The sequence below is a fragment of the Anser brachyrhynchus genome, assembly GCF_964034855.1.
Source record: "Anser brachyrhynchus genome assembly, chromosome: 3".
NCBI classification, from domain to species: domain Eukaryota; kingdom Metazoa; phylum Chordata; class Aves; order Anseriformes; family Anatidae; genus Anser; species Anser brachyrhynchus.
Genome location: NC_137696.1, coordinates 55438109 through 55462270, shown reverse-complemented (window position 1 = coordinate 55462270; position 24162 = coordinate 55438109). Strand labels below are relative to the sequence as shown.

The 24162-nt window shown below is 42.2% G+C and overlaps 1 protein-coding gene across 6 annotated transcripts in view; it reads right to left on the bottom strand.

Moving 5' to 3' along the window:
- Positions 1-1673: 1673 nt before the first annotated feature.
- Positions 1674-24162, bottom strand: part of GRM1 (glutamate metabotropic receptor 1) — a 186549-nt gene continuing 164060 nt past the window's right edge. Inside the window, exons 8-10 of one of the 6 annotated variants that reach the window (XM_080587288.1) lie at positions 16744-16782; positions 15568-15652; positions 5289-5422 (exon numbers count right to left, since the gene is read on the bottom strand). In XM_080587288.1, the coding sequence (XP_080443414.1) occupies positions 15592-15652; positions 16744-16782 (100 nt within the window). In that variant the 3' untranslated portion in view covers positions 5289-5422; positions 15568-15591. Of the gene's footprint in view, positions 5423-15567; positions 15653-16743; positions 16783-24162 lie in introns of all 6 variants that reach the window. The other 5 variants (XM_080587289.1, XM_080587290.1, XM_080587291.1 and 2 more) reach the window with 5 other exon arrangements.

The window sequence follows — 24162 nt, the reverse complement described above, 5'->3', positions numbered from 1 at the left end:
TCATTGGCATTTCTACAGTAGTTTTTCTTACAGATAATACTCTGTTGTATAGTAAATGTATTAGGACCTTAGAAAGTACAAGGAACTGGAGAGCTGATTAAGATACCAGACATCTGTGTAACATATGGTAATCAGTATTGAATTAGGTTTTAAGTGTTTTAGCATAGACAAGGTTAGACAAAAGCAAGATTAGGCATAAACCAGCAAAACCAAAGATGTGCACCTTCACTATTAGGCTACTTTTCACACATTTTCCAGAGATGCATTGCAGGAAGCATACTTTGTTGCTAGATGGAGCAAAGGCTGTGGGACTGTTTGCTGCTTCACCACAGTCAATTGCAGTCCGCAGGGGGCTTCACCCTGAGGGTGCTGCAGCCTGTGCTGCACTCTGTGGGTGGCCACTCTCTGCCCCTGCCCAGGAGCTTCAGCCCAGCACAAGCCTCTGCCCACAGCCCACGCTTACCTGCGAGCAGGAATAGCGTGCAAGGAGTGTGTTGGGATCCCACCCTGGGGGAGGTCACCTACAGCCCCTGTGATTACACAGCTACACAGGAGCAGCCTCCCTGAATGCTGCAGGTAAGTACTTATACATGCAGCACGGACAGGATCAACTGCTGTGGGCTTGCTCCCCCAAACTGCAACTGGTTGCAAGGGTGGTGCTGGCAGCCCGCTTGGACTGGGTGCTCTGGAGGGGAGTGGCTCTGCTGTGTTAGCCTGAGGATGTTTTTTTAATTATAAAAAATCCACTTGATCAGCAGAACCTTACTAAGAAATAGATTGCCTACACTTAAATAAATGAAATGGGAGAAAGAAAACAAAACAAAACAAAAAAATCAAAACCTCTGTAAGTAAAGAGACCAAACTTGTTGTCACTTACCACTGAGTCTAATGTCATTCTCTGTACTCCAGCAGTGCAGAAGTTGTAGGTGGACTGACTCCTCAGACGTGGGCTTCTGCAAGGCCAGGTCCAAAAAAGGGAGCCACTAGAAACATGCCTAGTTGCAAGCCTAAAGAGAAAAAGAGCTAGATTTTCTATGTTTAGAGTCACTTGGGTCTGAAAAATCTCAGCTGTGCTCCAGAAAAAAGCTTTTATACTCCCATTTTACCGATCCCCTAGATGAGGCATATTACAGTTCAGGGGTCACCAAATGTGTGTGTTGCAGAGCAGGAAGGAGTCAAGAGTCCCAGTACTTTGCTCTAAACAGTGTCAGTAAAGGAGACACAAGAAGTCTGGGATGGGTCAATGCCTATCACTTATAGCTGTCAAAAAAGCACATTCGAGCTTCTCTAATGGGAGCTGACATCACACAGAGTCAAACATACATAGAGGACTTCCAGCAAAGGGCTGATCTTTCCCTACATCCTTGGGAAGCAAAATTTCCTGTCATTTCCTATTGAATTGTCTTCCACAACTTGTCAGCCAAAATGTGCACCTCTGTTGCTCCTGCTTTTCATGAGGAAGCCAAACACCTGGTTTTGTTGTTGTTGTTGTTGCTGTTTTCTAAACAAAAATCCCCCAACCCTGCATTGTCTCACCTACATGACATAATCAATACCTACCTCCGTTTGAGCATCCCACTGTCTCTCTCACAGGATGCTGAAAAGCCCTGGAACAATGTATTACTAGACATTTCTATTTTCTACTTTGGAAGCAAAAATTAACAATCTTGGCATTCTATTTTTAAATAATAAATAGAAAATATTTATTTTACAGCATTTTCAAGATCATTTTGACAAAAAGGCAGTTTTCATCAAGCATTTGACAGACCAAAAGAAAGAACTTTTACAGAAAGCTTCATAGCTCATACAACTACATACACAAGGTGAGTTCTTGCTCTGTAGATATATTTACGTATGTGTATGTTTCCAGTTTCAACAGTTACAAACTAAAAGCTAATATACTGAATTTCAAGAAAACTCCTACTCATGATATAGTTACATTGCAGTAATAAAATCAGTGCTTAATATGTTCAAAGTAGACAGATATGAAAACCATAATACTTTGCCATGTTGCCATCTCCTCACCTATATGAGCCTTTTATGTTTCTTTTTCTCCTATATATCATTTCTTCAAAGACTGGCTTCCTATTACTATCCCTGTGCTACTGACAACATATGTTCTTGGAAAAAGCACAAGAAATCTTATGCTAAGATTATAAGGAGATAGAATTCATTGCCACTGCAGTGATCAGCAAAGAAAATACAGTATTTTTCTCATTGTTTTCATGAGTAATGTGCATTAAATAAAAATGAATAAAATAAATAAGAAACAACAAAAAAAAATTTCCCCCTAAAAGCTCCAAGCAGACAAAAATCAACCAACTGACCCTCAGGTGTCTTTAGTTCGTAATAAAGTAGAGACATCAATCTACTGACAAAGACATAACTGTGCCTTTGGGCAAAGTCAATTCATGCTTTCCACATAGGGATGATGACAGAAAATGGCCACTAGTCATATTGAAAGGAGCAAACATTGTGAAAAGAGGATGAGGAAAAAAAGAATCCATCCCATTTTGAGAATCAGCCATATCTCCCAATACCACTATTATATTAGGTCAAAGTAAAGAGATTTGGATTTTAAGAGAAGAATTGATGACTGGCAGCAGGACTTCTTAAAATTCAAGTGAAAAGAAAGAAAAAGAGTAGAAATATGATGAATTTAGGGGAAAAAATGATAGAATACTCACAGTAAACATGTTCAAAAATATTCCTTAAAAATATCTTTGGAAGTAAATTATAGAATTATGGAATATACTCAGGTAAATTCAAGATCACAAAGTTCATAGCAGCTAAAATTCTGTCCTGGATATATTTAATATGTACATTTATAAATTGGGTAATAATAATAATGATTAAATTCAAGCCGCAGCAGTTAGATCCAGACTTTGAACATGCCAGCCATTAGGGAGCTTTGGATTAGGTCCATCTCTAGGAAAATATATGAAGGATAGAGAAGGAGGAATGAATGGCAGAGTACAGCTACCTCAAAGTCACCTTTAAGATACAAGATTGTATATTAAATAGAAATGAAAATGTATAGAAAGAGCACAAAACTGAACATAACAGATTAAAAGAATGATTTAGAACAAACCATGGGAATTTATGCACACATTAAGCACTGATGAAAGTTCCTGTCCAGACATGATTTTATTTTTAATTATCTGAAGCAACAAAGTATTTTAAGTACTTTTCCTTTCTCACCTTTATAGACTTATACTGTTAAGTGCAAGATTCCTAAAACAGACTTTTTGCTTTTTCTTTTTTTCCTTTGTTAACCACACTTGCTACAAACACATAAAGTAACAAGTTCTCAGTGCACTGGTTATTAATACTGTAGGTCTACTTCATAAAATATCTGCAAAATAAAGCACCCTATTATAAGGGTAACAACTGTCTCAGCTTGTATATGAAAAAAATGTGTTAGCACGGCTTACAAACCTCCAAAGATCTATTGAATATTTGTAACAATGAGATATAAAACATGATTGAAACATAAAAATATTCATAGTATATTTATAAGACAATCTTCCAGTGGTAGTTATTGGACATTACATTTCACACATACTGTACACACGCATACAGAGACACAAACATACACTCACGCTTGCTTCAAGACTGACTCTATAGCCTGCAATGAAGAACGGCCTTTCTTTCAGAATAATAGTTTTTGCTCTAAGTATACAGCTATTTTCCAATGCATTTGATTCCAAAGTAACACAAAGGAATGATGTACTCACATGGCAAATATGTTGTATTATGAAAAGTTAGTCAATAAATATTGTTCTGCTACAGTAAATGTTGTGTAACAGTTTAGCCAACATGGTTTGCGATTGTATACAAAAGGGCAGTTTTTCTAAGTCCTTATCATATTACAAGTACTACAGCAAGGGCTTTCATCAGAAACCTCTCAAGTCTTGGTGATATTCCTCCCTCTGTTCACAATCAGCCTTAAAAAAAAAAAAGCCCAAATCCCCCAAAAAGCAGCCTAGTATGAAGAATAAATTGTTCCAACAAACGTCTTTAAGAGCCATGTGCTTTCACATTATCTCAGCTCCACTCTCTCTAACACGTTATGCATGTATACCACCAGCAGAAACCAGAAAAAGATGATTTATGCATATATGTGTTGTATACAAGTAGCTTTGTTCCTCCTCACCGTGCTCCGCCCTTCCAGCTCCCAGCCCAACTAGTGCCATTGCAGGAAGGCTGCAGTCATGAGATGCGCTAGGGACTTCTCCCAGGTCACACTTCCCAGAGTCCTTTTCAAGCATTGCCAAGAAAGGGTGTGACTAAGTGTGATTTTTTTTTCCAGTCTGTTTATTCATTTTTTGCTATAGAAGTTGTCTTTTGGGTTTGTGCTTTGTTTTTTCCTGTCATTTTCTCAAAGTACAATATTTTTAACAGCTAGAGAATTTTGAGCCCTCAGAATGGATTTTTTTTCTTTATTTATTCTTTAAGTGCAGGATAAAGTTTTTGCCCTGTCATATGTGACTTTGCTCTCCTCTCCCTCCGCTGCCTCTGGGGGATACATCTCCCCAGGACCTAACAGCGGGCAGCTGCCAACATCCTTCCCATCACGTCTCTTGCAGCGTCCGCACTCTACAGGGTGGACGAGCTTTGCTTATAATCCCTCAGGATGACAGAGGCATAGGTCATGTCTGGGGGGGTGCAGAGCACCGACTCCGACACAGGGGAGCTGGGCACGGAGCTGCCCGAAGCCACCGAATCCCGGAAAGGGGACGGGGGCGTCAGCGCCGGTGAGTCTTCCAGGGTGAGCTTGCTGGTGGCCGGCTCCTCCTCCTCCTCATCCTCCGGGTTCTTCTCATAGACATATCCCTGAATGAGCTTCAGCTTCTCACTCTCCGTTTCCTCAGACGGGGGAGACAGGGGCTCCCCGCTGAAGGCAGATGCCTGGAGAGGTGGCAGGGGCGGCGGCTGAGGAGGCCGCACACCGTTCCCCGAGCCGGGCGTGGGGAGCACGGCATTGAAGTCGGGGATGCCGGTGGCCAACTTGTTGACCACCCCTTGCAGCTGCTCCATGAGAGATCGAGGCTGCAGGGGCAGGGTCTTGGGGGACTGGTCGGGCAAGAAGAGGTGGGTCTCCTCCGCCGAGGCCTGCAGCGGGGGTGTTGTCACCACCCGCCTGTGCACCACCATGGAGGGGCTGCCTGGCTGGTTGAGGCGGACGGGCTCTCTCTCTTCTTCCTCCACCACATTGTACAGAGTCTTGCTGCTGATGTCGGTAAAAGTCAAGCTCTTGGTTTGGCCGTGGTAGCTTTTAGTGAGGGGTTTGATCACGGCTGTCTGATTGCACCCTGTCTCCTGGCTCTTCACATGCACTGAGAGTCTGTGCCACATGTGCTCGCCCTTGGGAGCTTGTCTTCCACCTGGTTCAGACCATGACACAGACTTTCCATTAGAACTATGAATAAAATAAAGATGGATTTATTTGCATTTACATTACACAGACATGGGCAATATAGAAAACAAGCTGATGTAAATCCCAATCGTTTTGCCTCTTTAACATGCTCCCCAGCCCCTGTCCCCCCTCCCAGTTCTTCATGTCCTCCCAGAAATACTACAGAAGGAAACAACAGCATCTTTTAACAGCAGCAGTTAAAGCAATTTTCATCCAAAGGCAATTACTCCACACTGCTTATGTGCCCCATGGCCACCCTGGAAAGCCCAGCCCACGGGAAGGGCTCTGGGAAGACTGGCTGTGGTTTGAGGATCCTTAGCCTTTTCATTTTTTATCTAGGTTTCCTGACTGCACCTTGCAGGGGAAAGAGAAAAAGAAGAATAACATCACAGGAAGAACTTTAATTAAGCCTGATTTACAGCTTATAGGAAACATTTTCAAACTGTTGAAAGATAAACAACCCACAGCCTTAGCCTTTGGCACCCTGGATAGCAGGAGGAAGCATTAATAACCCCTCTTTTTCTTTTTATTCTCTGCTCCCCGTCACACTTGGGAACATGTTAGCTATCACAGAAATGACAGGCACCCACCAGGGCCTCCTTCAGGTAGAAGGCTGCTCTGTCTGCCCAGTCCTTGTGTCAGCCCTTTCTCACCTTCCCATGTCCAAACAAAGCCCCAGACAGTGCCCCCTGCTTAGGGACGTGCTCTCACTGCAGGGACCCTTTGCTGGCAGTCAGGACAGACAGACCATAGTTCTTCCCCACTGACCATTATTTACAAACCAGGATAAAATGCTGGGACTGAAAACAGTCGGTTTGTGTGGGCGGAAGGAGGAACAAGCAGCAACATGATCACAGTGAGTGGAACCTGCCAACTGCTCACGTGGGCTGGATCCCAGCATTTGAATGTTTGGCTGAGGGGGAACCTGAGGGTCAGGTCCGTAGCTGAGGAGTGACAGTGCTTTTACAGCTCCCTGGGCCTTGTAGAGAGCAGCACTCAAAGCAGAGTGACATCTCATTAGCAGCTGGTGGGACAGGGAGCTGAGCTTCAGAGGACCAAGCAATTGTTTAATTGCAGGTCAGGCAGTAGAGATCATTCATAAATTATAATATGCATCACCTGGGTGGAAACCAAAGACTAAAGAGAAATCCTGAGATTATTTGTATGAAGCAGCCTTATCTCAGGGTTTCATCCCTCAGGGGGCAGAAGTAAACAAAGGATTAAAATTCAGGCCCTGTGATTGCAGTGCAGGTGGGAGGCAGTCTGGGTGGGAGGCTGGCACAGCAGTGCTGCCTCTTGGTGCTGCACACACCAGAGGAGATCACTTCCCTTACATACAGCCTGCAATATAGTTCTGAGTATTTTGCTTTTTCTTGCGCTTCTCCTTCTCAGGGAGTAAATAATTACCGGTTGAATTTTGTGAAAATATTATTGGCTAACTTTGTCGTAACTGGGAGAAATTGGTACAACACAGATAATGAAAAACTGGCAAAAAGGAAAAGAAATGTACATAATAATGTGACACTTTTCTGCTGAGCAGTAAATTTTCCTAGAGAAAAAGAGAATTTGTGCAGGATCCAAGCAGTGAGGTTCATCTCCAGCTCCAGATTTTGGACCTATGACTCATCACCTTGGTAGGAATTGGCTCACCAGAAGAGGCCAATCTAAAAAATTCATAACTCCCCCAAGCACGTAGCTGGTAGGACCTGGAGATGTTTGGATTTAGAGCTTTAACCTGGAGAAAAACAAAATAGCCAAGTTCCCAGCTGGCTAGAATGAAAACTCTTTATAGTCATTAATGAAAAGATAAGAATGAAGGTTTAGAAGCACTACAGTATTGATCAAAATGAGGTCTGATATGACATTTTTTTGAAGTGCTATAGAGATAAGCAAATGACTATAGCTGTTGGGTGTGAAAGATTTTTAAAGTAATATTTTAAAATATAGAGATTTGCAAACTCTTCACACAGAAACATTTTGTCTGCTTTGAGTTCAAAACAAGTCTGTTCTTGTAGAGAGGAAAATAAGTCAACCGCTCTCATTGTATTTTTGCTGATGCTGTTGCATACAAGTACTGCAAAAGGCTTTTCTGGAAAAACATGATGATTATCTGCTGTCTCTTATGCTAAGTCCACTTCTGCATCATTTACTTCTTCATATCTAGCTCTGGTGCATCATCGCACTTTTGAATCCCTCCTCACACCATCTGTTTAGTATCTATCTTACTTTGTTCCCAAGATCTTGTATTTTACAGCAAAGGCAAGCACTGTTATTTTAAGGAGCTCACTACCTCTGCCTTCAGATCTTCCTCCTATTCAGTTCATTTTCCTCCCCCTCACTCTCAAATTCCACTCTCCTGACTTCTTTCTTCTGTAGCACTCTCTATAACGTACTTAATTAAGTCCAAGTCAACAGCCGTACTTAAACTGTGCTGGGACTACAATACCCACCCGTGAACAAACCACTTAATCAGGTTTCGTCTGTTACCAACTTGCTCTACAAGGAAAGCTGGTGCTGCTGGCACCTTGCCTCCACCTGCCAGGCCTCCAATAGCCTTGTGACAAATAGCTTTAGAGCTGCAGTTGCTCTTCACGGGGTCATTCAGGCAATTTCCACCGGGAAAACCTTTTTCTGTTATGACTCTTCTCAGTCTTTTGTTCCGGCTCTTTCCCTCAACTTACTCTGCTTGCTGTGTCCATGCACCACAAGCCTGTCAATGACTCGTGTTTGAGATGGAGTCAGGGGATTGTCATGGCAGTACCTGGGCTCTGCCTTGCTGGGCAGTGGGCAAGCAGTCACGCCGAGTCTGCCGCATTCAGGCAGAATTAACAATTAACGTGCAAGAAAAAAACACCTGCTATCCTGAAACAAAGACTAGTCACCTTGAATGGTATTAATTGGCACTTAGGCAAAAAGTAAAGGTGGAGCGGGGAAAGCTCTGACCAGAAGCGAGTATTGGCTGGACAGGAATCAACTCACATGTGCAAAGCAATGCTGACAGTCCTAACTGCATGGTCACCATTTGTTAAGTGATTGTCACACTTTTTTTGAAGGATGTACCAACAGGAGAAAGTAAAAATCAAAATTGTCTGTCTTTCATAATGGGGGAAAGGATGCTTTTCCACACAAAGGAGAGCAGCAAGCTGGATCATGGCTGGGTTATAGAAAACGTGATACTCTCTGCCCAGTGAAAACTGGTGTCTTCTTGCTTCTGTCAATATGAGACGTCCATGCAGGTATTTATTTGCCTTTCCTAACTTTCTCTCCCCATTATAACATTTCCTACAGGATTTAGACTTCATACACAGTGCTTGGCAGTGAACTCCTTGGAGTTTCAAGTGACATTAAGGTTTATAGTTGTGTCTATCCAGCATAACTATTTCTTCATATCTTTGTATCTAGCCTAGATGTCTAGACAGGCCCTTGGATACCCTTTTAACACATAAGATGGGTTTGGTTTTACTAGATAGGCAACAACGTACATGGAATTTAGCTGCAGTTTCTGAACTTTTCTCACAGCTTTGTCTAGAGCTTTTGTATTTTAGGGGAATAGGCACAAGTACATTTCTGGTGTGAGTTTGTGTTACGTATGTGAGTTCCATCAGCAAATCTATTGCTATTTTTCCGCAGTAATTCAAAGTGCTATTTTTAATACATGTACCAATCTTTACAATGTTTTCTCTGCTGCACGACTCTGGGCTAGTCACTTTCACATATTTTCAGCTGATGATTATAGACACTAAACAAGCCAGAAAACAATTTCAAACCTTAATAGTGACTTTCAGAAAGTCTTTAAAAGAACTGATGTGCCCAAATCTGAAACAGCAATCCAAAATATCCCTGCCCAGCCATTCCTCAGCTAAGGACATGCCTACAGCTTTTTAGGTGGTTCACTGTCTTTTGCTAAGGGTCTCCTTCTGCCCAAAATCTTGCTCCTGCTTGTGTCTAGGACTGCCTCAGACCCAAGTCCTGTCACAGTCAAAGAGGAAAGTCATGCTCTTGCCGGTGCCTTGGGGATCCGACCTTGTTGGCTTCCTTGGAGCAAAACCTGGGAACCCTGCAACAGGTAGTTCCTCCTCATACAGCACAGTCCTGAAGATGTCTTGCTTCAGACATTGGATGGCAAAGGTTTCTTTATATTTTAGAGACTGAATGTTCCTGAGGTGGAACAAGGTTGCCCCATTTCCAAGAGTCTATGGTAATCTAGTCTGTACAACTCTCTGATCCTATTATCTTTTGCCAGTGAAGTTACAGCCTGAGACCCAGAGCATAAAGAATTTGGTGAATTTTCCATCCTGTGTGCCTGAACCTTTGTCTTTTTTGCCTTGATTTTTTGTGCATAAAAATCCTTAAATGACACCATAAGGAAGAGTTAAATAGAGCGATATTCACAGGTTTCTTCAATGAGGTTTGCTTTAGGAACCCACATATTGAGAAATGGCTCCTCATCTGATGTAGTGCTTGTCACTGCCAGAGTGAAACAGCTGGGGATGCAGTCAGGCAAAGTGCTTGAGGATGAAAAAGAAGGGACATTTCAGGAAATGCTAGACTTCATTCCTTGTTTCTTTTTGAGATACCAGAGCTTCGGTTGGTTACCTTTAGAGGGCAGATATATAGGATTGCTTTTTTAAAGCAGCAGTGGCAATCAATCAGCAGAAAAGATTACAGAAGAAAGAAGTTCCCTTTCTTTCATTATCAGACTGATGCTTTGGTCAAACCTACCTCCTCATAATCACTATAGTAACTGTTTGAAATGCCACAGCTGGTAGGAGGCATTGGGATAACCTAGTGTGAAACTAAAATTTTAGGAATGAACAATAAATGCAAGAGGCTGTCAATTTTGTAAACAAAAATTAGGTCCAAACCAAACCTTGAACTATCTGATCAGCAACCAGATGAGGCCAGTGTCAAGTGCTGCCCAGTCAACAAATGATGCTCTCCCCTTCACAGATTACCCTCCTGGGCAGGGGAATTTCTACACTGCCTGCAGAAAGGCAGCTAGCCATCAACAAGCTTTCTTCAACTCTGCAGACATGAAAGCAGCAATAAAGAGCCCGAGCAGAGCTCTGTCCCGCTGCAGCCTCGCCGCTCCCAGGACCCAAGCTAAATAGTTTAAGATTTAAGGCTAGTGCCTGCACTGCAGCACACTGCAGCACTTCGCTTCTGTCTCCAAGGTCTCCTCCATCGTAGTATCCACTGCAGTAAGGCCGCTGTGGCATGAAATTTGACTAAGGGAGCGAACTGTCTTTCATCCAGGTTAGGGATATCTCCCTGTGCTAAGGAGGACCCTCTCCTCAGGGCCTTTCAGCTAGTGGGAGCAGTCAGCCCCGCCACTCATTAGCAGAGGAGGTCATGTTGGTTAACATGTTCCTGCAAGACTGATTTTTAAAGCATTGCTTCCAAGGGCTCATCTTTTTTACTAACCCAGGTTTAACCTCTCTGTGGCTCACCCAAGAGTGAGGGACCCATCACCCTCCCACCACATTCCCAATCCGGTGTATGCTCACGACTTTTGCTGATAAATATCACTTTTTATCACCTAAAAGAAAAAAAAATAATCACAAAACAACTTCAGCATTAGTCCATCTACAATGCAATCTCTACTTCAGTGATAAGAGGATCTTACAACAGTTCTCACAGCGTGACTCCAACTCTTTCTGTGGTGCTGTATAATTAGAGCAAAGTTTAACCTCCCACTGGTGTTTCTGGAAATTCAAATTACTGAACTAACTTTTCTGTGTTGTTCCACTCCCTTTCTTTAGGACAAAACAAATTGCTTGCCTTGCACATGGGACACAACGTTCCATGTAAATTAGAGAGCTATTTTAAATGTACCATGGAAGTAGCTACACAAAAAGCAGGTATACACAAACTGCAGGAAAACATAATGCTGTCCCACTGTACCACAGGGGCAGAGCCTGATGAGACCTGGGGTTGCAATGGGTGAGCACAAACCCAGAGCCACCTTTCTAATCCCCTGCCTTGCCACAGGCTTGTGTCAAGTAAATCTAACCTAGTTGTTCCTTGTTACTCTGCTGTGAGAGGTAAATGTTACTTTAATAATAATATTTCAGAGAATAATTTCAGAGAATAATTCACTGATAATACCAGCAAAGGTAATTATAATTGCTAGTATTAATTTTTAGTCTCATCTGAAATGCAGAAGCTATGTCACACTTCAGTCATCTATCTAATTATTAGTGACAAAACTTTTGGTTCGCCAGTATGTTTTGTTACACAGAAATGATTAAAAATAAGTTACTGCAAATAATTTGGAGAAATATATTTGCAGAACTTGCAAAGCACTTCTAATCTGATAGCTTTGACATTATGAAAATGTCCCCAAGTTGCAAAGCAGGTTGCAGCTTGCAAACTGTTCATTAAGTATTTTGAAAAGAATAACAAGTAGCTACTAAATAAATATGTGTTGCTTGGAGAAAACAACTTATTCTAACAGATAATACAAAGTTCAGGTTAATGAACAGTTTGTCCCAAATAGCAGGCAAATTCTTCCAGTGTTCAAGAAATGAAGATCAAAAACCTGCAAATCAAAGTGAAATTAAAAAAGTATTCTTATTATTGAAAAAAAATAATAATGAAATCTGTTTATTTTGTTGTTACTGATAATTTAAAAACAGCCAATATTCAGAATGAGTACATCCTACAGGATGACCGTTGTATTTTTTTAAAGGTTTTCAAGGTTAGTTAGTGCACAAGAAATGCATGGTGTAAATCATCACAGATTCTCTGTGGAACCTCTATCATTGGAGAAGCACATTTGTATTACCTGAAGATGTGCCTCATGCTGCACATTTGAATACAGCGGTGCAGTCATTGACAATAACTGAACTGAAACATTTTTTTTCAGACAGGCTTGAAAAGGAACACAGCTAATGTGACCTGAAAACTGAAAATTACAATGTGTTGAGCAAAGGAACCTGGAAAGCTGTGGAACACGGGAAGAAAATGATAGAATGAAATTAATTTAGGAAAAGTGTAGGCAGGAGCAACTAAGACAAAATAGCCTGTAGAACTATAAAGCTATAAAGATCAACAACCTTCAAATACATTATCTTAAAAGAAGTATTGCAGAAAAAAAAATCTAGAGCTGCTGTTGAATAAGAAATCAACAAGGTTTGCACATAAACAAGCCACAAAATAGCCGACAAATTTTGTGTTCCCCACTCAAAAGCACCATACCATGGTACAGAGATTCCTTTAGGAATTTATAGGTAAGACCTTTATAAATGCAGATTAATATTAATTATGTTAGATTTTTCCTTACTTTCTTTAATCCCTCTGTGGTTCTGTGGGCACCATGTTTTTATCCAGAAAGATATTGGCAAATGGGACGTCGTGTAGAGAGCAGCAAGAAAAAGCCCCATCAGGAACAGACAAAAAAGTTCATGAGAGAAAGCTGAAATAACTGAATATGTTCAGTTTGATGAAAGAGCTCAGTAACAGATTTTAAACATCTGAAAGGCATTAACACCGAGGATGGAAGATATTCCACATAGCATGTAGATGCACAGCTGAGAGCCCTAGATGAAGTTACAAAAGGGAAAATTATTCTGAAAATCCGGAATATTTCCTAGTCAATAGCTGTATCATGACAGGACTAAATTCCTAATGATTGCTCTGGGCAGTTGTTGCCAAAAAGTGTGCAGCAGTTTTATAGCAGTAAATGAGGTCTTTCTCCACCATAATTTGGCAGATTCTCTGGTATACTTGTGAATAAAATAAACTCCCAGCAGTTTAAACAGTGCTCAAAGGACCACCAGACTTGTTTTAACATGCTGCCGGTGGGAGGGCCAGCGTTTTGAATGCAGCCTTAACCCAGTTGCCACAGGAAGCTTAGTCATGAGGCACCCCGTTTGTAATAGATCTAGCTCTAATATGCTGCAGGAGATAAACCAGCGAGCAAGGGCTGTGGGTTTTTTGGGTGTATCTAGACATTTCCATGGCAATGAACGTGCAGCTTCGGGAGAAAAGAGCCTCGAAGCTCGAAGCTGATGTTTCTGAGTTTATTAAGATGATGAGCAGTTTTTATTACTCTATATTTTCATGGCTCTGCATTTCTGGCCATCTCCAGGATCACACGGAGAATGGAGATCAATGTTAGTACAATAACTGATGCTAAGTATTGCGTGCATCAAACACAAAAGAGTTTGGGGCCCCTCCATCTATCTGCCTGTAACTGGAAGGTGAGGGAAACCGTAACAGCCTTGGTGATTTCTAGCATGTCAGGGCAGCAAAGTGAGGCTTCCCCGGAGAAATCCAGACTGGCTGACTGCTGCGGTTCTGCTGGCTGAGGCCTGGGCATGAGGCCAGGAGCTGGTGATGGGCGTCCGGTGAGATGGTGGACGCCTGACTTTGTGCAGCTCAGCCTGGTGCCAGGGCACGGGTCACCGGTGGAGGATGCCCCTTCCCCTGGCCGCAGCACAGCACTACTGGGCCTCTGAAAAGCACCAATCCCACTGGAGGGAGAGGGAAGCCTGAAGGGCAGGGGAGGGGGAAGAAACCGAAACAGCAAGCTTCTTGCTCAGGAGGTCTGAAAAGCTCATCTGCTTTTTAAAGCCTTTCTTATCTGTGCAGCTGCCACAAGTGTTTGAAGTCCCATGGACTGCTTGGCGTCTCACCAGAGGTGTTTCTCAGGAGGTCATGTGGATGAGGATTATTTTTTTTTCCAAATTAAAAAAAAAAAAAAAAAAGAAATCCCAAGAACCGTCATGCAAAGAGCAAGAGCTTCAGCCTTCCCCATGCTCAGGAATTTTATTCTTTGTATCCATGCTTTTTGAATATAATCTGTTGTTGCATTCGCCTTTCTTTGCTTCCTAATGGTCAGATTCCCATTCCATCACCCATTTCTGTCTCCAGACAGACAGTTGGCAATCTGTGCCCTGCAAATCTGCAGCATTAGCTTCACACCAGAAAAGAAGGACATATTGTTAGACAGAAGTTAATAACAAAATGTGTGTACTTTTCCTTACACTGGCTTTGCAAAATTTTTGTTTCAGGGAGGCAAATCTTGTTGCTGCCCAGGCCCTGCATAACCATCACTGCTGCACCAAGTCTATGATGTAGACTACCTGTATTTCTTCTGATCTGCGTGCGAGTCAGAGGGGCAGATTTGGTGGAATTAACATCACTGCTACCTGCCCACAAGTTGCACAGCCTGTGAAAGGGCTGGAATGTTTTGTGGCTGATCATAGGAGCTGAACGGCAGCTTGGGCTGCACAGGGACTGTGCTGCTCAAAATGTTGGGTAAGTGCCTCAGAGGCAGATTTCCACCTCGTCACTGCACAACCTTCCCTGAGGCAGGGAGCAGGACTGCTTCACATCTGTAGTTTATCAGATGGAAAAGATCATAAATCTGTCCTGGAAAATAGGAGGCGAGGCCTTTCCGTTTCTGCAAGAGCTAGCATGTTTTCTCCACTGAGTTTGTGTATGCTTAAGAGAAGGCAGTATTTGCACTTTTATTTTTGAACAGTTGAACTTTGCTCCTGTTCACTGAAGGGAGAACATTCAGAAGCTGAACGTCTTTCAAAAACTGTAACAGTAAAATTTTCTCTGCTATTCTTTAGAGATATGCTAGGGCAACTCTTTGTTCCTGTGTCAGATTCTGCAGTTTTTATTTACTGCACATCATTTCCCTGCTCTGTGAATGCCACCAAACCAGCGTTTTCTGTGTTCCCTCTGCTGGCTCTGGAGCAGCAGTTCACTAACAAGCACAGTTAGTGAGAGCTGTGCACAGCAAAGGCATCTTGCCATGAGACAGCCACTGCATTTTTGTTTAAAGCACGCAGAATAATGTCATCTCCATGCAAAACTGTAAAGAAAAAAAAAGTTGGCTAAATGGAAAAAAGAAGATACAATTAGTACAAAAAAGGATGTATTTGCAAAGTTGCAAGCATTTACAAATAAAAGTGAAGGCTTTTTTTTTTAAGTAAAAGCTGCAAAAAATTGTTGAGTGTTCTCTTCATCACATCTGGACAATCAGATTAAGGCATTGTGTGAAACAGGGGACATAAGCAACTTTCCCATCTTTAATGGCATGCACCACATTTGTCCCATCATTAGACATGATAAACCAATGAGAAAGAGAAAGCAAGGGGTAAAACCACTCTTTGTCATGCAGCTTCTCTTACACATTCACTGCAGTGTGGGATTTTTCAAAGCTGCACATGTGCCGACGGACACTGGCTGGTGGGCGAGAACTCTGGCTGCCTCTTCCTGAAGATTGAAAAGAAAAAGATACCCAGTGAGTGGTTATACACATGTGCACACATGGTGGTTATACCACTCAATAGGGTGCCTGTCCCTGACCTACGTCTAAGGCTCACGGTGGTCCTTCCCGTATTTTTTCTTCTTCCTTGGGCCAGTCATCTCGACCTCCATACAGGTTTCTCCTTGGCTCCAGCATGGTATTGTGTAAAATGGGTTCTCATGGTGTTTGACCCCATTTTGTCTGCTGAGCCCTGATGAACTTTACAGACCAGATGGCAAGGGCTGTTGTGCACTTAGCTGTCAGCGGGAACTCTCCCCTGGTATTCTCAACACGGGGTTAAATGATGAAAAAGGAGCATTTGCATTTCTCATCTTATCTACAAAAGCATCAACAAAATTTTTGTTGGTGTAGTTCTTAACACATACAGCTCCTGATTTTTCTCTGTGTCTCTTATTCCCACAATATGGTTTTCTAAGTGTTTGGGTTTTGTTTGTTTGGTTTGTTTGTTTGTTTGTTTGTTTGTTTTAGCTCTAGCTGAATAGTCACTATATGTGATTTCATTGTATGTGCTTCTTTTTTCCCATTGACACATTGGCCTTTTTGAGGTAGACATGAAATGAAGTCTCCCAGCCACTCTATCTCCAATGATAATTCCAAAAAGGATTGCAGATTGCAGTTTTGGACGTTAACATAAGACAATTTTCACTATATTTTCTCCTCTCCCTTGGCCTATAAAGCGGATGCAAGCCCTTGTTTATCTTCCCCAGTATCAATAAAAATATATAAACACGCGCGTGCTTTGACAAAAATGTCGGATATTTTTGCACATGAAATGTATCAATGAATTTCTGCAAAAAAAAAGTTGTCATTGTATTGCAAATAAAATGCAAATAAAACTCAGCATTTCTCCCCATCAAACAAATAACCATCGTGCATGCTTGCCAGACTTCTGTTTACCTCAAAACAACAGATTCATGGATGGTATGTGCACGTACTACATACTCGGTACAGCTGCCAATGAGCCAAAAAAGCCATTCTTCTCACCACATACTAAAGCACAGGAGCACAGCGTGATGTACACAGAATACATGCATACCCATTTTGGAGAGGTAGATGCCTTGAGATGGCTTCTGAACTATTATGAATAAAACACAAATAAGACACACTGCTGAGCAATTTTGTAAACCTACTCACTTTGAAGCTTCTAGAATAATTAAATTCCTTACCAGGAGTAATGACATCTCTGAGATTTGACAATTTAAAGGCGATCATAATTAGGAACTTAGCTACTGTGCTTTCTCCTACATCCTATTGAAGTTACAGATATTATTAAGCTTCTGATTAAACAGAACATCCAACATTACTACAGACCTTTGCTTTTCTTCATCTACTGACAGAACAAGAGCTTTCTACTTTCTGTGGTTGGTTTGTGAAAAGTCAGAAATTAGTAGTTTATTCAGTCACAGGAGCTAATTTTACAAAACATGTAGCAATATGTGATTGATTATCCAAGAGAAAAATACCATTCTGAACATATTTCATACATACACACATGCTGTATGCACAACAGAGGGCACACAGCCACAGAAAACCTTGCTCAAGGACCTTGGAAAAGGTGAAAAACTTCTGTTTCAGAGCACTTCTCTGAACCTGGGTCTTGGTGAGGCAACATGCTTTACTAGTTACTGTCCCTCAGCTAGTGCCATATGCTGCCACTTCTGGCTTCTTGAGCGGCATTCCTTGTTTCCCACCCTGTACTTCTCTTTATACCTCCCCAGAGTGAGCCCAGAGCATTCTGCTCTCCAAGCTCTGGGCATCTGTAGGTCTTGTTTTGAAATCCTGTTATGTGAAAGGAAGAAAGAATCCTGCTTCCTTACTCCATAATGCTTCCTACCATTCAAAACACAGTGAATTATTTTCTTACTGTGGCTGCAGATGCACTCCTCGGCCAAAATCAAACACAGATTACATATGTAGCAGTATGCAACCTCCTAAATGCCTTGTCAGGTTTGCATTCGGTGGGACACTGCTGTTTGAAGTGCTGCCATACTCCATCAAAGCAGTGGTTTGCCTTTCGGTCAAAGTCAGGGGGATCCCCACGTGGCAATACCCAGGATATGCACTACAGAAATCAGAATCTCAAGGTTCACGCTTCAGTAGAATTTGCATTTGGATTTAGAGTGAAATTTAGATTTATAGTGTTGTGGGAAATGTAGTGCGTGTGCTAATTATACTTCGGTGAACTATTCTGCCGTAATTAACCATTGTCAGCTGCATAAGTAATAATAAATGCTCTTGCAATATTCAATTTGAAGTATCCTCATAGGCTTGCTTGCTCTTACTAGTAGTTTATGGCAATACTCTCTTTACTTTTTTTTCATTCTATTTCTAATTAGGATGTATCTCCTCCCTTCTTCCTCCTGGCTTTGCAGGCAGTGATGACATTTCACACACATTCCTCTGGTTACCAGAAATTAGGTAGCCTGCTTTCCTTTAAAAAATTATGTTTAAAGGGCCATTTTGGGGGGCTGTCTTCTAAACAATAAAGGTAATTCCTGTTGAGTCAATGACACTTGTTTGTTTCATGAGCCCAGAGGCAGGATGGATCTTCTGTGTGTTTGAATGAGGATTTGCCATAGTGTAACAAAATATGTGAACAGCTTCCTGATGAAATCCTGGGTGCAGTAACAGGGAGCCTGCCAGAGGAGGCAGGGTGACAGTGCAGAGGGTTCCCAAAGGAAGAGGATTAATTACTTTACTTTATGTTCTTTGAAGCAGCAACATGTTTCTAGACAGTTGGTCAGAACTCAGGCTAGGGAGCAGGGCTGTAGTGAGGGAAGTAAAGGGTCTGAGGGAAAAGTCACTCTTGCCACTGTTTTTTCTCTTAAGTGTAAATGAATCATCCCATGAGGCAAACAGCTGTGTCAGGATCGTAGGAAAGTGTAAAATTGCTATCTATAGTGTTTTCTGTCTGAATAACTATGAAACATTCACCTTCTGCCCTGGAATTACTCTCTCTGTCCATCCAGACTCTCCACACAGATACAGACTGAATGAATCTGTCTGGCATCCAAGATAATATAAATGCAGGATTCTGTATTACCCATCATCTGAAGCCAGTCAAAGATCTTCCACACTAGATGTTGTCTAAGCTGTAAGAAAGGCTTTTGCACTTCCCATGGTCAAAAACATACGGGAAAGCACAGCCCCAGGTTTTACACAACCTAATTTGAAACATCTGAGCATTGATTACATTCGGAAGATAGTAAGTGGAGAGAATTCAAGAGAAGTGATGATGGCATCATGCTGATACTTACAGTGGCATGATAGCCCTGAATCATTTCCTAGTTTTTATTTTTTTTATTAATTTATATACAACCCTTAGCTTCAATAGAGGAAGGGAGAAGGCTTGTGCCACCTGCCCTGTGACAGACTGCCATCACAGCCTAGACTATCGCCTGCTCCAGCATTCAGACTGACTGCCCTCCTCACCCCAAAGGGGCAGCTCTGCAACAACACAAACTTTCCAGCCTGCTGTCTACATCCTTGACCCCCTAGCAGCCTACAAGGTGGCTGGGGAGGTACACATACTTTGGATGTAGAATCAGATCAGTAAAGTGCTCAAGAGAACTCCCACCCCCAATTCTCTTGCCTCTCTAAATCTAACATCTTCCGAAGCAGAAGCATCAGCTTCTGATGTTTGTGTCCTTTAAAGTTCAGGTTTTATGTATAGTTGTCATGGCTGGATCAAAAGCTATCCATTACAAAAGAAGCAAGCCCAGGTCCTTCTCCTTTAAAAAGAGGAGTTGAATTTCAATACCTTTTGCAGGAACCAGAATCTGATAGAAGATTTCTGCAATATTTAAAGCAATAGATTAAGTTGGGAAGATAGACTGGTTTTCAGTATAAATTCCTTTTTAAAACAAAAGCCCTGCCTTCTAACCGAGTGAAGGTTAGAAATAATTGCTCTGAGTTTTAACTTAATTATGCTAATCAATTGGACAGTGGCAGTTTTTGGAAAGAAAGAAATCATTCACAGCTGCAGAGCAGAGAGAGCTGTAAGTAGGAGGGAAGCTATGTTGTCATTTGCCCTTGCCAGGCAGGGTGAGGCACACAGGTAGTTACTACCCATGGAGGACAGAGGAGCAGGACAGATTTTTGCAATGCATTTTCTCTGTTGAAGTGTGGGCATCTGCTGAAGAGGACAGAGGGATCACTGGGCTGAACAAGGTCCTAGTAAGATGCTCAGAAAGACTCAGCACAAAGCTAAGGCTGCACCTCACGTCACCCCAGGCCAGCACGAGCCAGCTGTGTGCCCAGGGGAGCATCCAGCCCTCCGTGCCAGCATGGCTCTGGGTGTGATTGCTCAATGAACTGGCAGGGAATGATGGGGACGACTAATGTGGGTTGCAACTAAGACAAAAAAAGGAAGGGGGGGATGGGGGGAAGATGAGTTCCCTGCTCCAGTTAACACATCCAGGCACTTGTCCCTGTGTAAGTGAAGGGGCAGCACAGGGTAAGGAAGGCTTTGGCTGTCATTTCTGGCTTAAAGCAGCTTAAAGCATTTGTGGATTCACAGGCTATGATAGTCCAAAGCAGCTGCAGACAAATCTCCCGGCTGTCCAGGATGGCAGCAGGAGAGATTTCTGAGGTAAGATATAAAACTAAAGACTGAGCAATGTGTAGAATGGACGTTTCAGAGAGTATGAGAAAGTAAAAGAAAGACCCCACTTCCTGAGGACTACAGATATCCCTGGGGCCACACGTTGCACCTGCCTGAGCCTACACTTCCCCCCCACAAGGTCCCAAGGTCCCAGGGCACAGAGGCAAGCCCCTGCCGTGCACACATGAGCTCCAAGGACCCTTGGGAAACTGCTGGCCTGTCCCTGCACACCCACGGCATTAACCTGCCACTGGGGCACAAAAGCTGGTGGCAGCTCCCACATGCCTCGTCTGCTCACTAGACTGCTCCTGCAGTCAGCTGTGCTGCTGTGCATGCTTTCAAGCATAGCCCCTCATCACTCCCAGGTCTGCTCAAGGTGTCTAATCCCTTCATGGGAGCTTATGCAGACTTTGGGATCTGTATCAGGTTTTTGGTGGTGGTGGTGGGTGCTTTTGGGGTATTTTGCTGCTGTGTTTCTTGTTGGATGGCTGTTTTGGGGACTTTGCAATGTAGAAAAGGGGTAATGTGGAGTAAGTTCCAGTTTCCAGGCAGTCCTTTATCTGGGAATGTAAGGCTTGTAAGTCAGCTCAAAATGGGTGGACCAAACAATCTGAAAGGATCTGTTTTATGCCATGAAAAGAAATGGACATAAGAGAACCCAAAAAGAAGAACGTTTTCTATGGAAGTAGAGTGGAAGACTAATGTCCTGAGCTTGAAGTAAGAAAGTGACAAGAGCAGAAATTCCTGCCTTTAACACACCCCAAGGATAAGGAAAGATTAACAGTTTGCAGACAGCTCTGGGTTGAAAGGAGGAGGGTGTTCTGGATGGAAGGTGGCTCCTGGATGGTCATTTACACTGAGTCTGTGATTCTCTGGGGATACCTGAGACTGACTGGAGTGAAACTGCAAATACCAACAAACTACTGGCGAGTGAAGGGCTGCCAGAATCAGAGCTGGGGCACTTGTCTTGCTGGAGGGTGAGATCAATGTTGACTTCTCCAGCTGTGGTGCTGCAACAGAGCTGAGCTAATCTACTGGTTTGCTGCTGAAAGAGACAACTCTCACCCGTTACCCAAACCAGGGGCAGCAGGGACAGCCTCTCCGTTGCTGACATTAATGCTTATCTAACCCTGAGGAGATCAGGCTCAAGGACAAACTTCTCGGCAATGACTCACTTGACTCACATTTTTTTCCTCTGTATAGTTAATTTTGCAAGGTGGAAGAAAAACACATCCTGCACACCACAAAAGAAGAACCACACAACAGAGAAGGGGAAACGACTTAAGAAGAGATAACTGAAGCAGTAAGCTAGAAATGGTAAATTGTTTGTAATGCAGTAATAAGGATCCTGGAGCTTTTCATTCTCAAGTGGGCTTTTAAGTGACAAATTGTGTGATTACTTCTAGCCTGCACAATTGTTCGCTGTTTACAGTGATAATGCCTTTTAACCTATGCTTGTCAGGTGTGGGAGGCTGAATGCCAGAGCACATATATGCTTTGAAGAATTAGCTGACATGTTATTTCAAAATTAAATACTCCTTAACAACTCTAATGTGGAGGCAGATGTTCTATTGATGCAATATACTTTGCTTTCCATTTCAGCCTATACTTAAAGTGGTTTCTTAGAGTCCATAGGGTCTCTAAGAGAACATAACCCATGTTGCTTTGTCAGTGGATGACCTTCTGTGTAGACATTAACTCTGTCATAAAGTCTTTTCTGCAGACTTCCAGACTTGGGTCTGGAAACACCAAGGAAATATCTGGTAGTACTAATTTTGCCCGTTCAGAGTCTTCAGGATGCAAATCTAATAACCAGGAGAATACAGAAGAACATGGTCAGATCTCTGCTCTGGATGTGAATGGTACTCTGTGCACTTGGGGCTGATGGAAAACTGTATCAGATGGGTGTAAAACAAACCTTATTGTCTAGAAAAAGTATCAAAGTCAAGCAGGAAGTGAAGATGGAGGTTTTATAATTCCTCACTATTCTGTTTACAAACTCTTAAATCACCAGAATAAATAAATAAATAAATAAATAGAGAAATCAACAGCCAAGAAAGCTTCCCCATCACAAACAGCAGTGGGACAGGCACTTTAGCAAAGACTGCATCCAGATTTTAGGCTGAATAGTGCACCCGGAGTTAGCCTCTGCTTTGCCACACATCATAACCAGAACAAATCTCTGCATCTTCTTCTGTGTTCAATGAAAGTAAGATGAAGAATGTAAAACTTTAGGGTGGCATAAAATGTCACGGGAGGTAGTACAAATATCTGTAAATAAATGTGTCTGCGTTTTGAAGTATTTTAGGAAAAAATGAGCTTCTGCAGGTACCTGGATAATGTGCCGTGGCCTCTCCCTGCAATAGCTGGAATTCAGCTGATAATGATAAGGCACAAACATTTGGAGATTGTGGTCTCACAAAAGCTGGTGCAATTGGCAGTGGTTTGTACTGCTGGGACATACGTAAGCTGAGACTACTTGGCATTTGTTTCCAAAGTTTAGTAATACTCCCATTGCCATAAATACTTGTAGCTCTGAGAGTACCATGGGGGAAAGAGGCTGAGCTACTCCTGGTGAGAATTTTTTTCAAAACCTTCCCTGAGATAGGGAAGAGCCTTGGAAAACATCCTAAATTTACACTGATGACCTAAGTCAGGATAGACAGGTTTTTGAGTCTTGGTAACAGCGGGCATCATCCCGACAAATTTGCTCCCAAATAAATTACTGATCAACTGACAAATCAAAGTACGGACCTCTTTATCGCAGCCAACAAAATGTATGTGCTGGTTTCTTCCACCAAGGGCTTCAAAGATATTTCTTTAATAAAATATAGAGTGATATGGGACTGAGATTAATTCTTTATTATCAGCATTAAACCCTGCTCAGATTTCATGTATAACAGTGTGGTAAACCATACGTGCCTGACTAGGGAACTCTTCAGTCCCTTAGCAGAGGTGGACCATCTTCTCTCTCCAGGACTGTGATTCACCTATGCATTACAAGGGCTTTCTAAAAATCTGGTGCTCTGTCAGATGCTGTAAAAACATGCTGTAGTTTGGTTTGCAGCATTTAGTTATATGAGGGAGTTCTGCACTAAGGGGGGTGCTCATTGCAGGCATGTATAAGTTTGGTGGACAGAATATGAGGTGCCTTTTTACATCAGTAAAGAGGTGGAAGAGGTGACATATGAGATGTGGTCCTCTGTGGGCTCCTATGTGCTCATGTGTCCACAAGCACGAAAAAGGATTAAATAAATTAGCAGCAGTTCTGCATTTCACACTAGCAACTTTGCACTAAATTGTTGGAATGAATCAAGAATATTTTTCAGGCTACATCTTAACTTCAGGGGAAAAAACAATACAACAACAACAAAAATTGTATTAACTCTAGACAGTTATGTGTAGTGCTTGTGCTGTTTTATAGCTCATCCAGAGAGTATCAGAGATAGCAACTACATCCTTCAGCACCTGAATTTTTGTTCACCTCTTTATTAGCTCAAAGATGTATGAAATTGCAAGGTGGCTCAGAGATCCCCGCAGAATAAACACTTGCAGAATATCCTACGTGTTTATTCTAGCAAGTATTTGTACATGAATTATCATGTGTCCATGAAAAGTCACAGCTCCATTTCTTTCTGCTGAGGGAAGGTGAATAACTAAAGCACAGGGCTGAAACATCACACCTTTGAGGATATGAAGGAGGTAAAATGCAATCTTGACTTAAAAATCTTAAAGTAGATTCTAGGAGACTTTTCATTTTAGTTCTTTGTTCTGTTTCCATTTTAACATGCTGAATTAAATGAATAAATCTGTTATGCTTTTAAAAATGATATTTTATTCCCCCCCACTGAA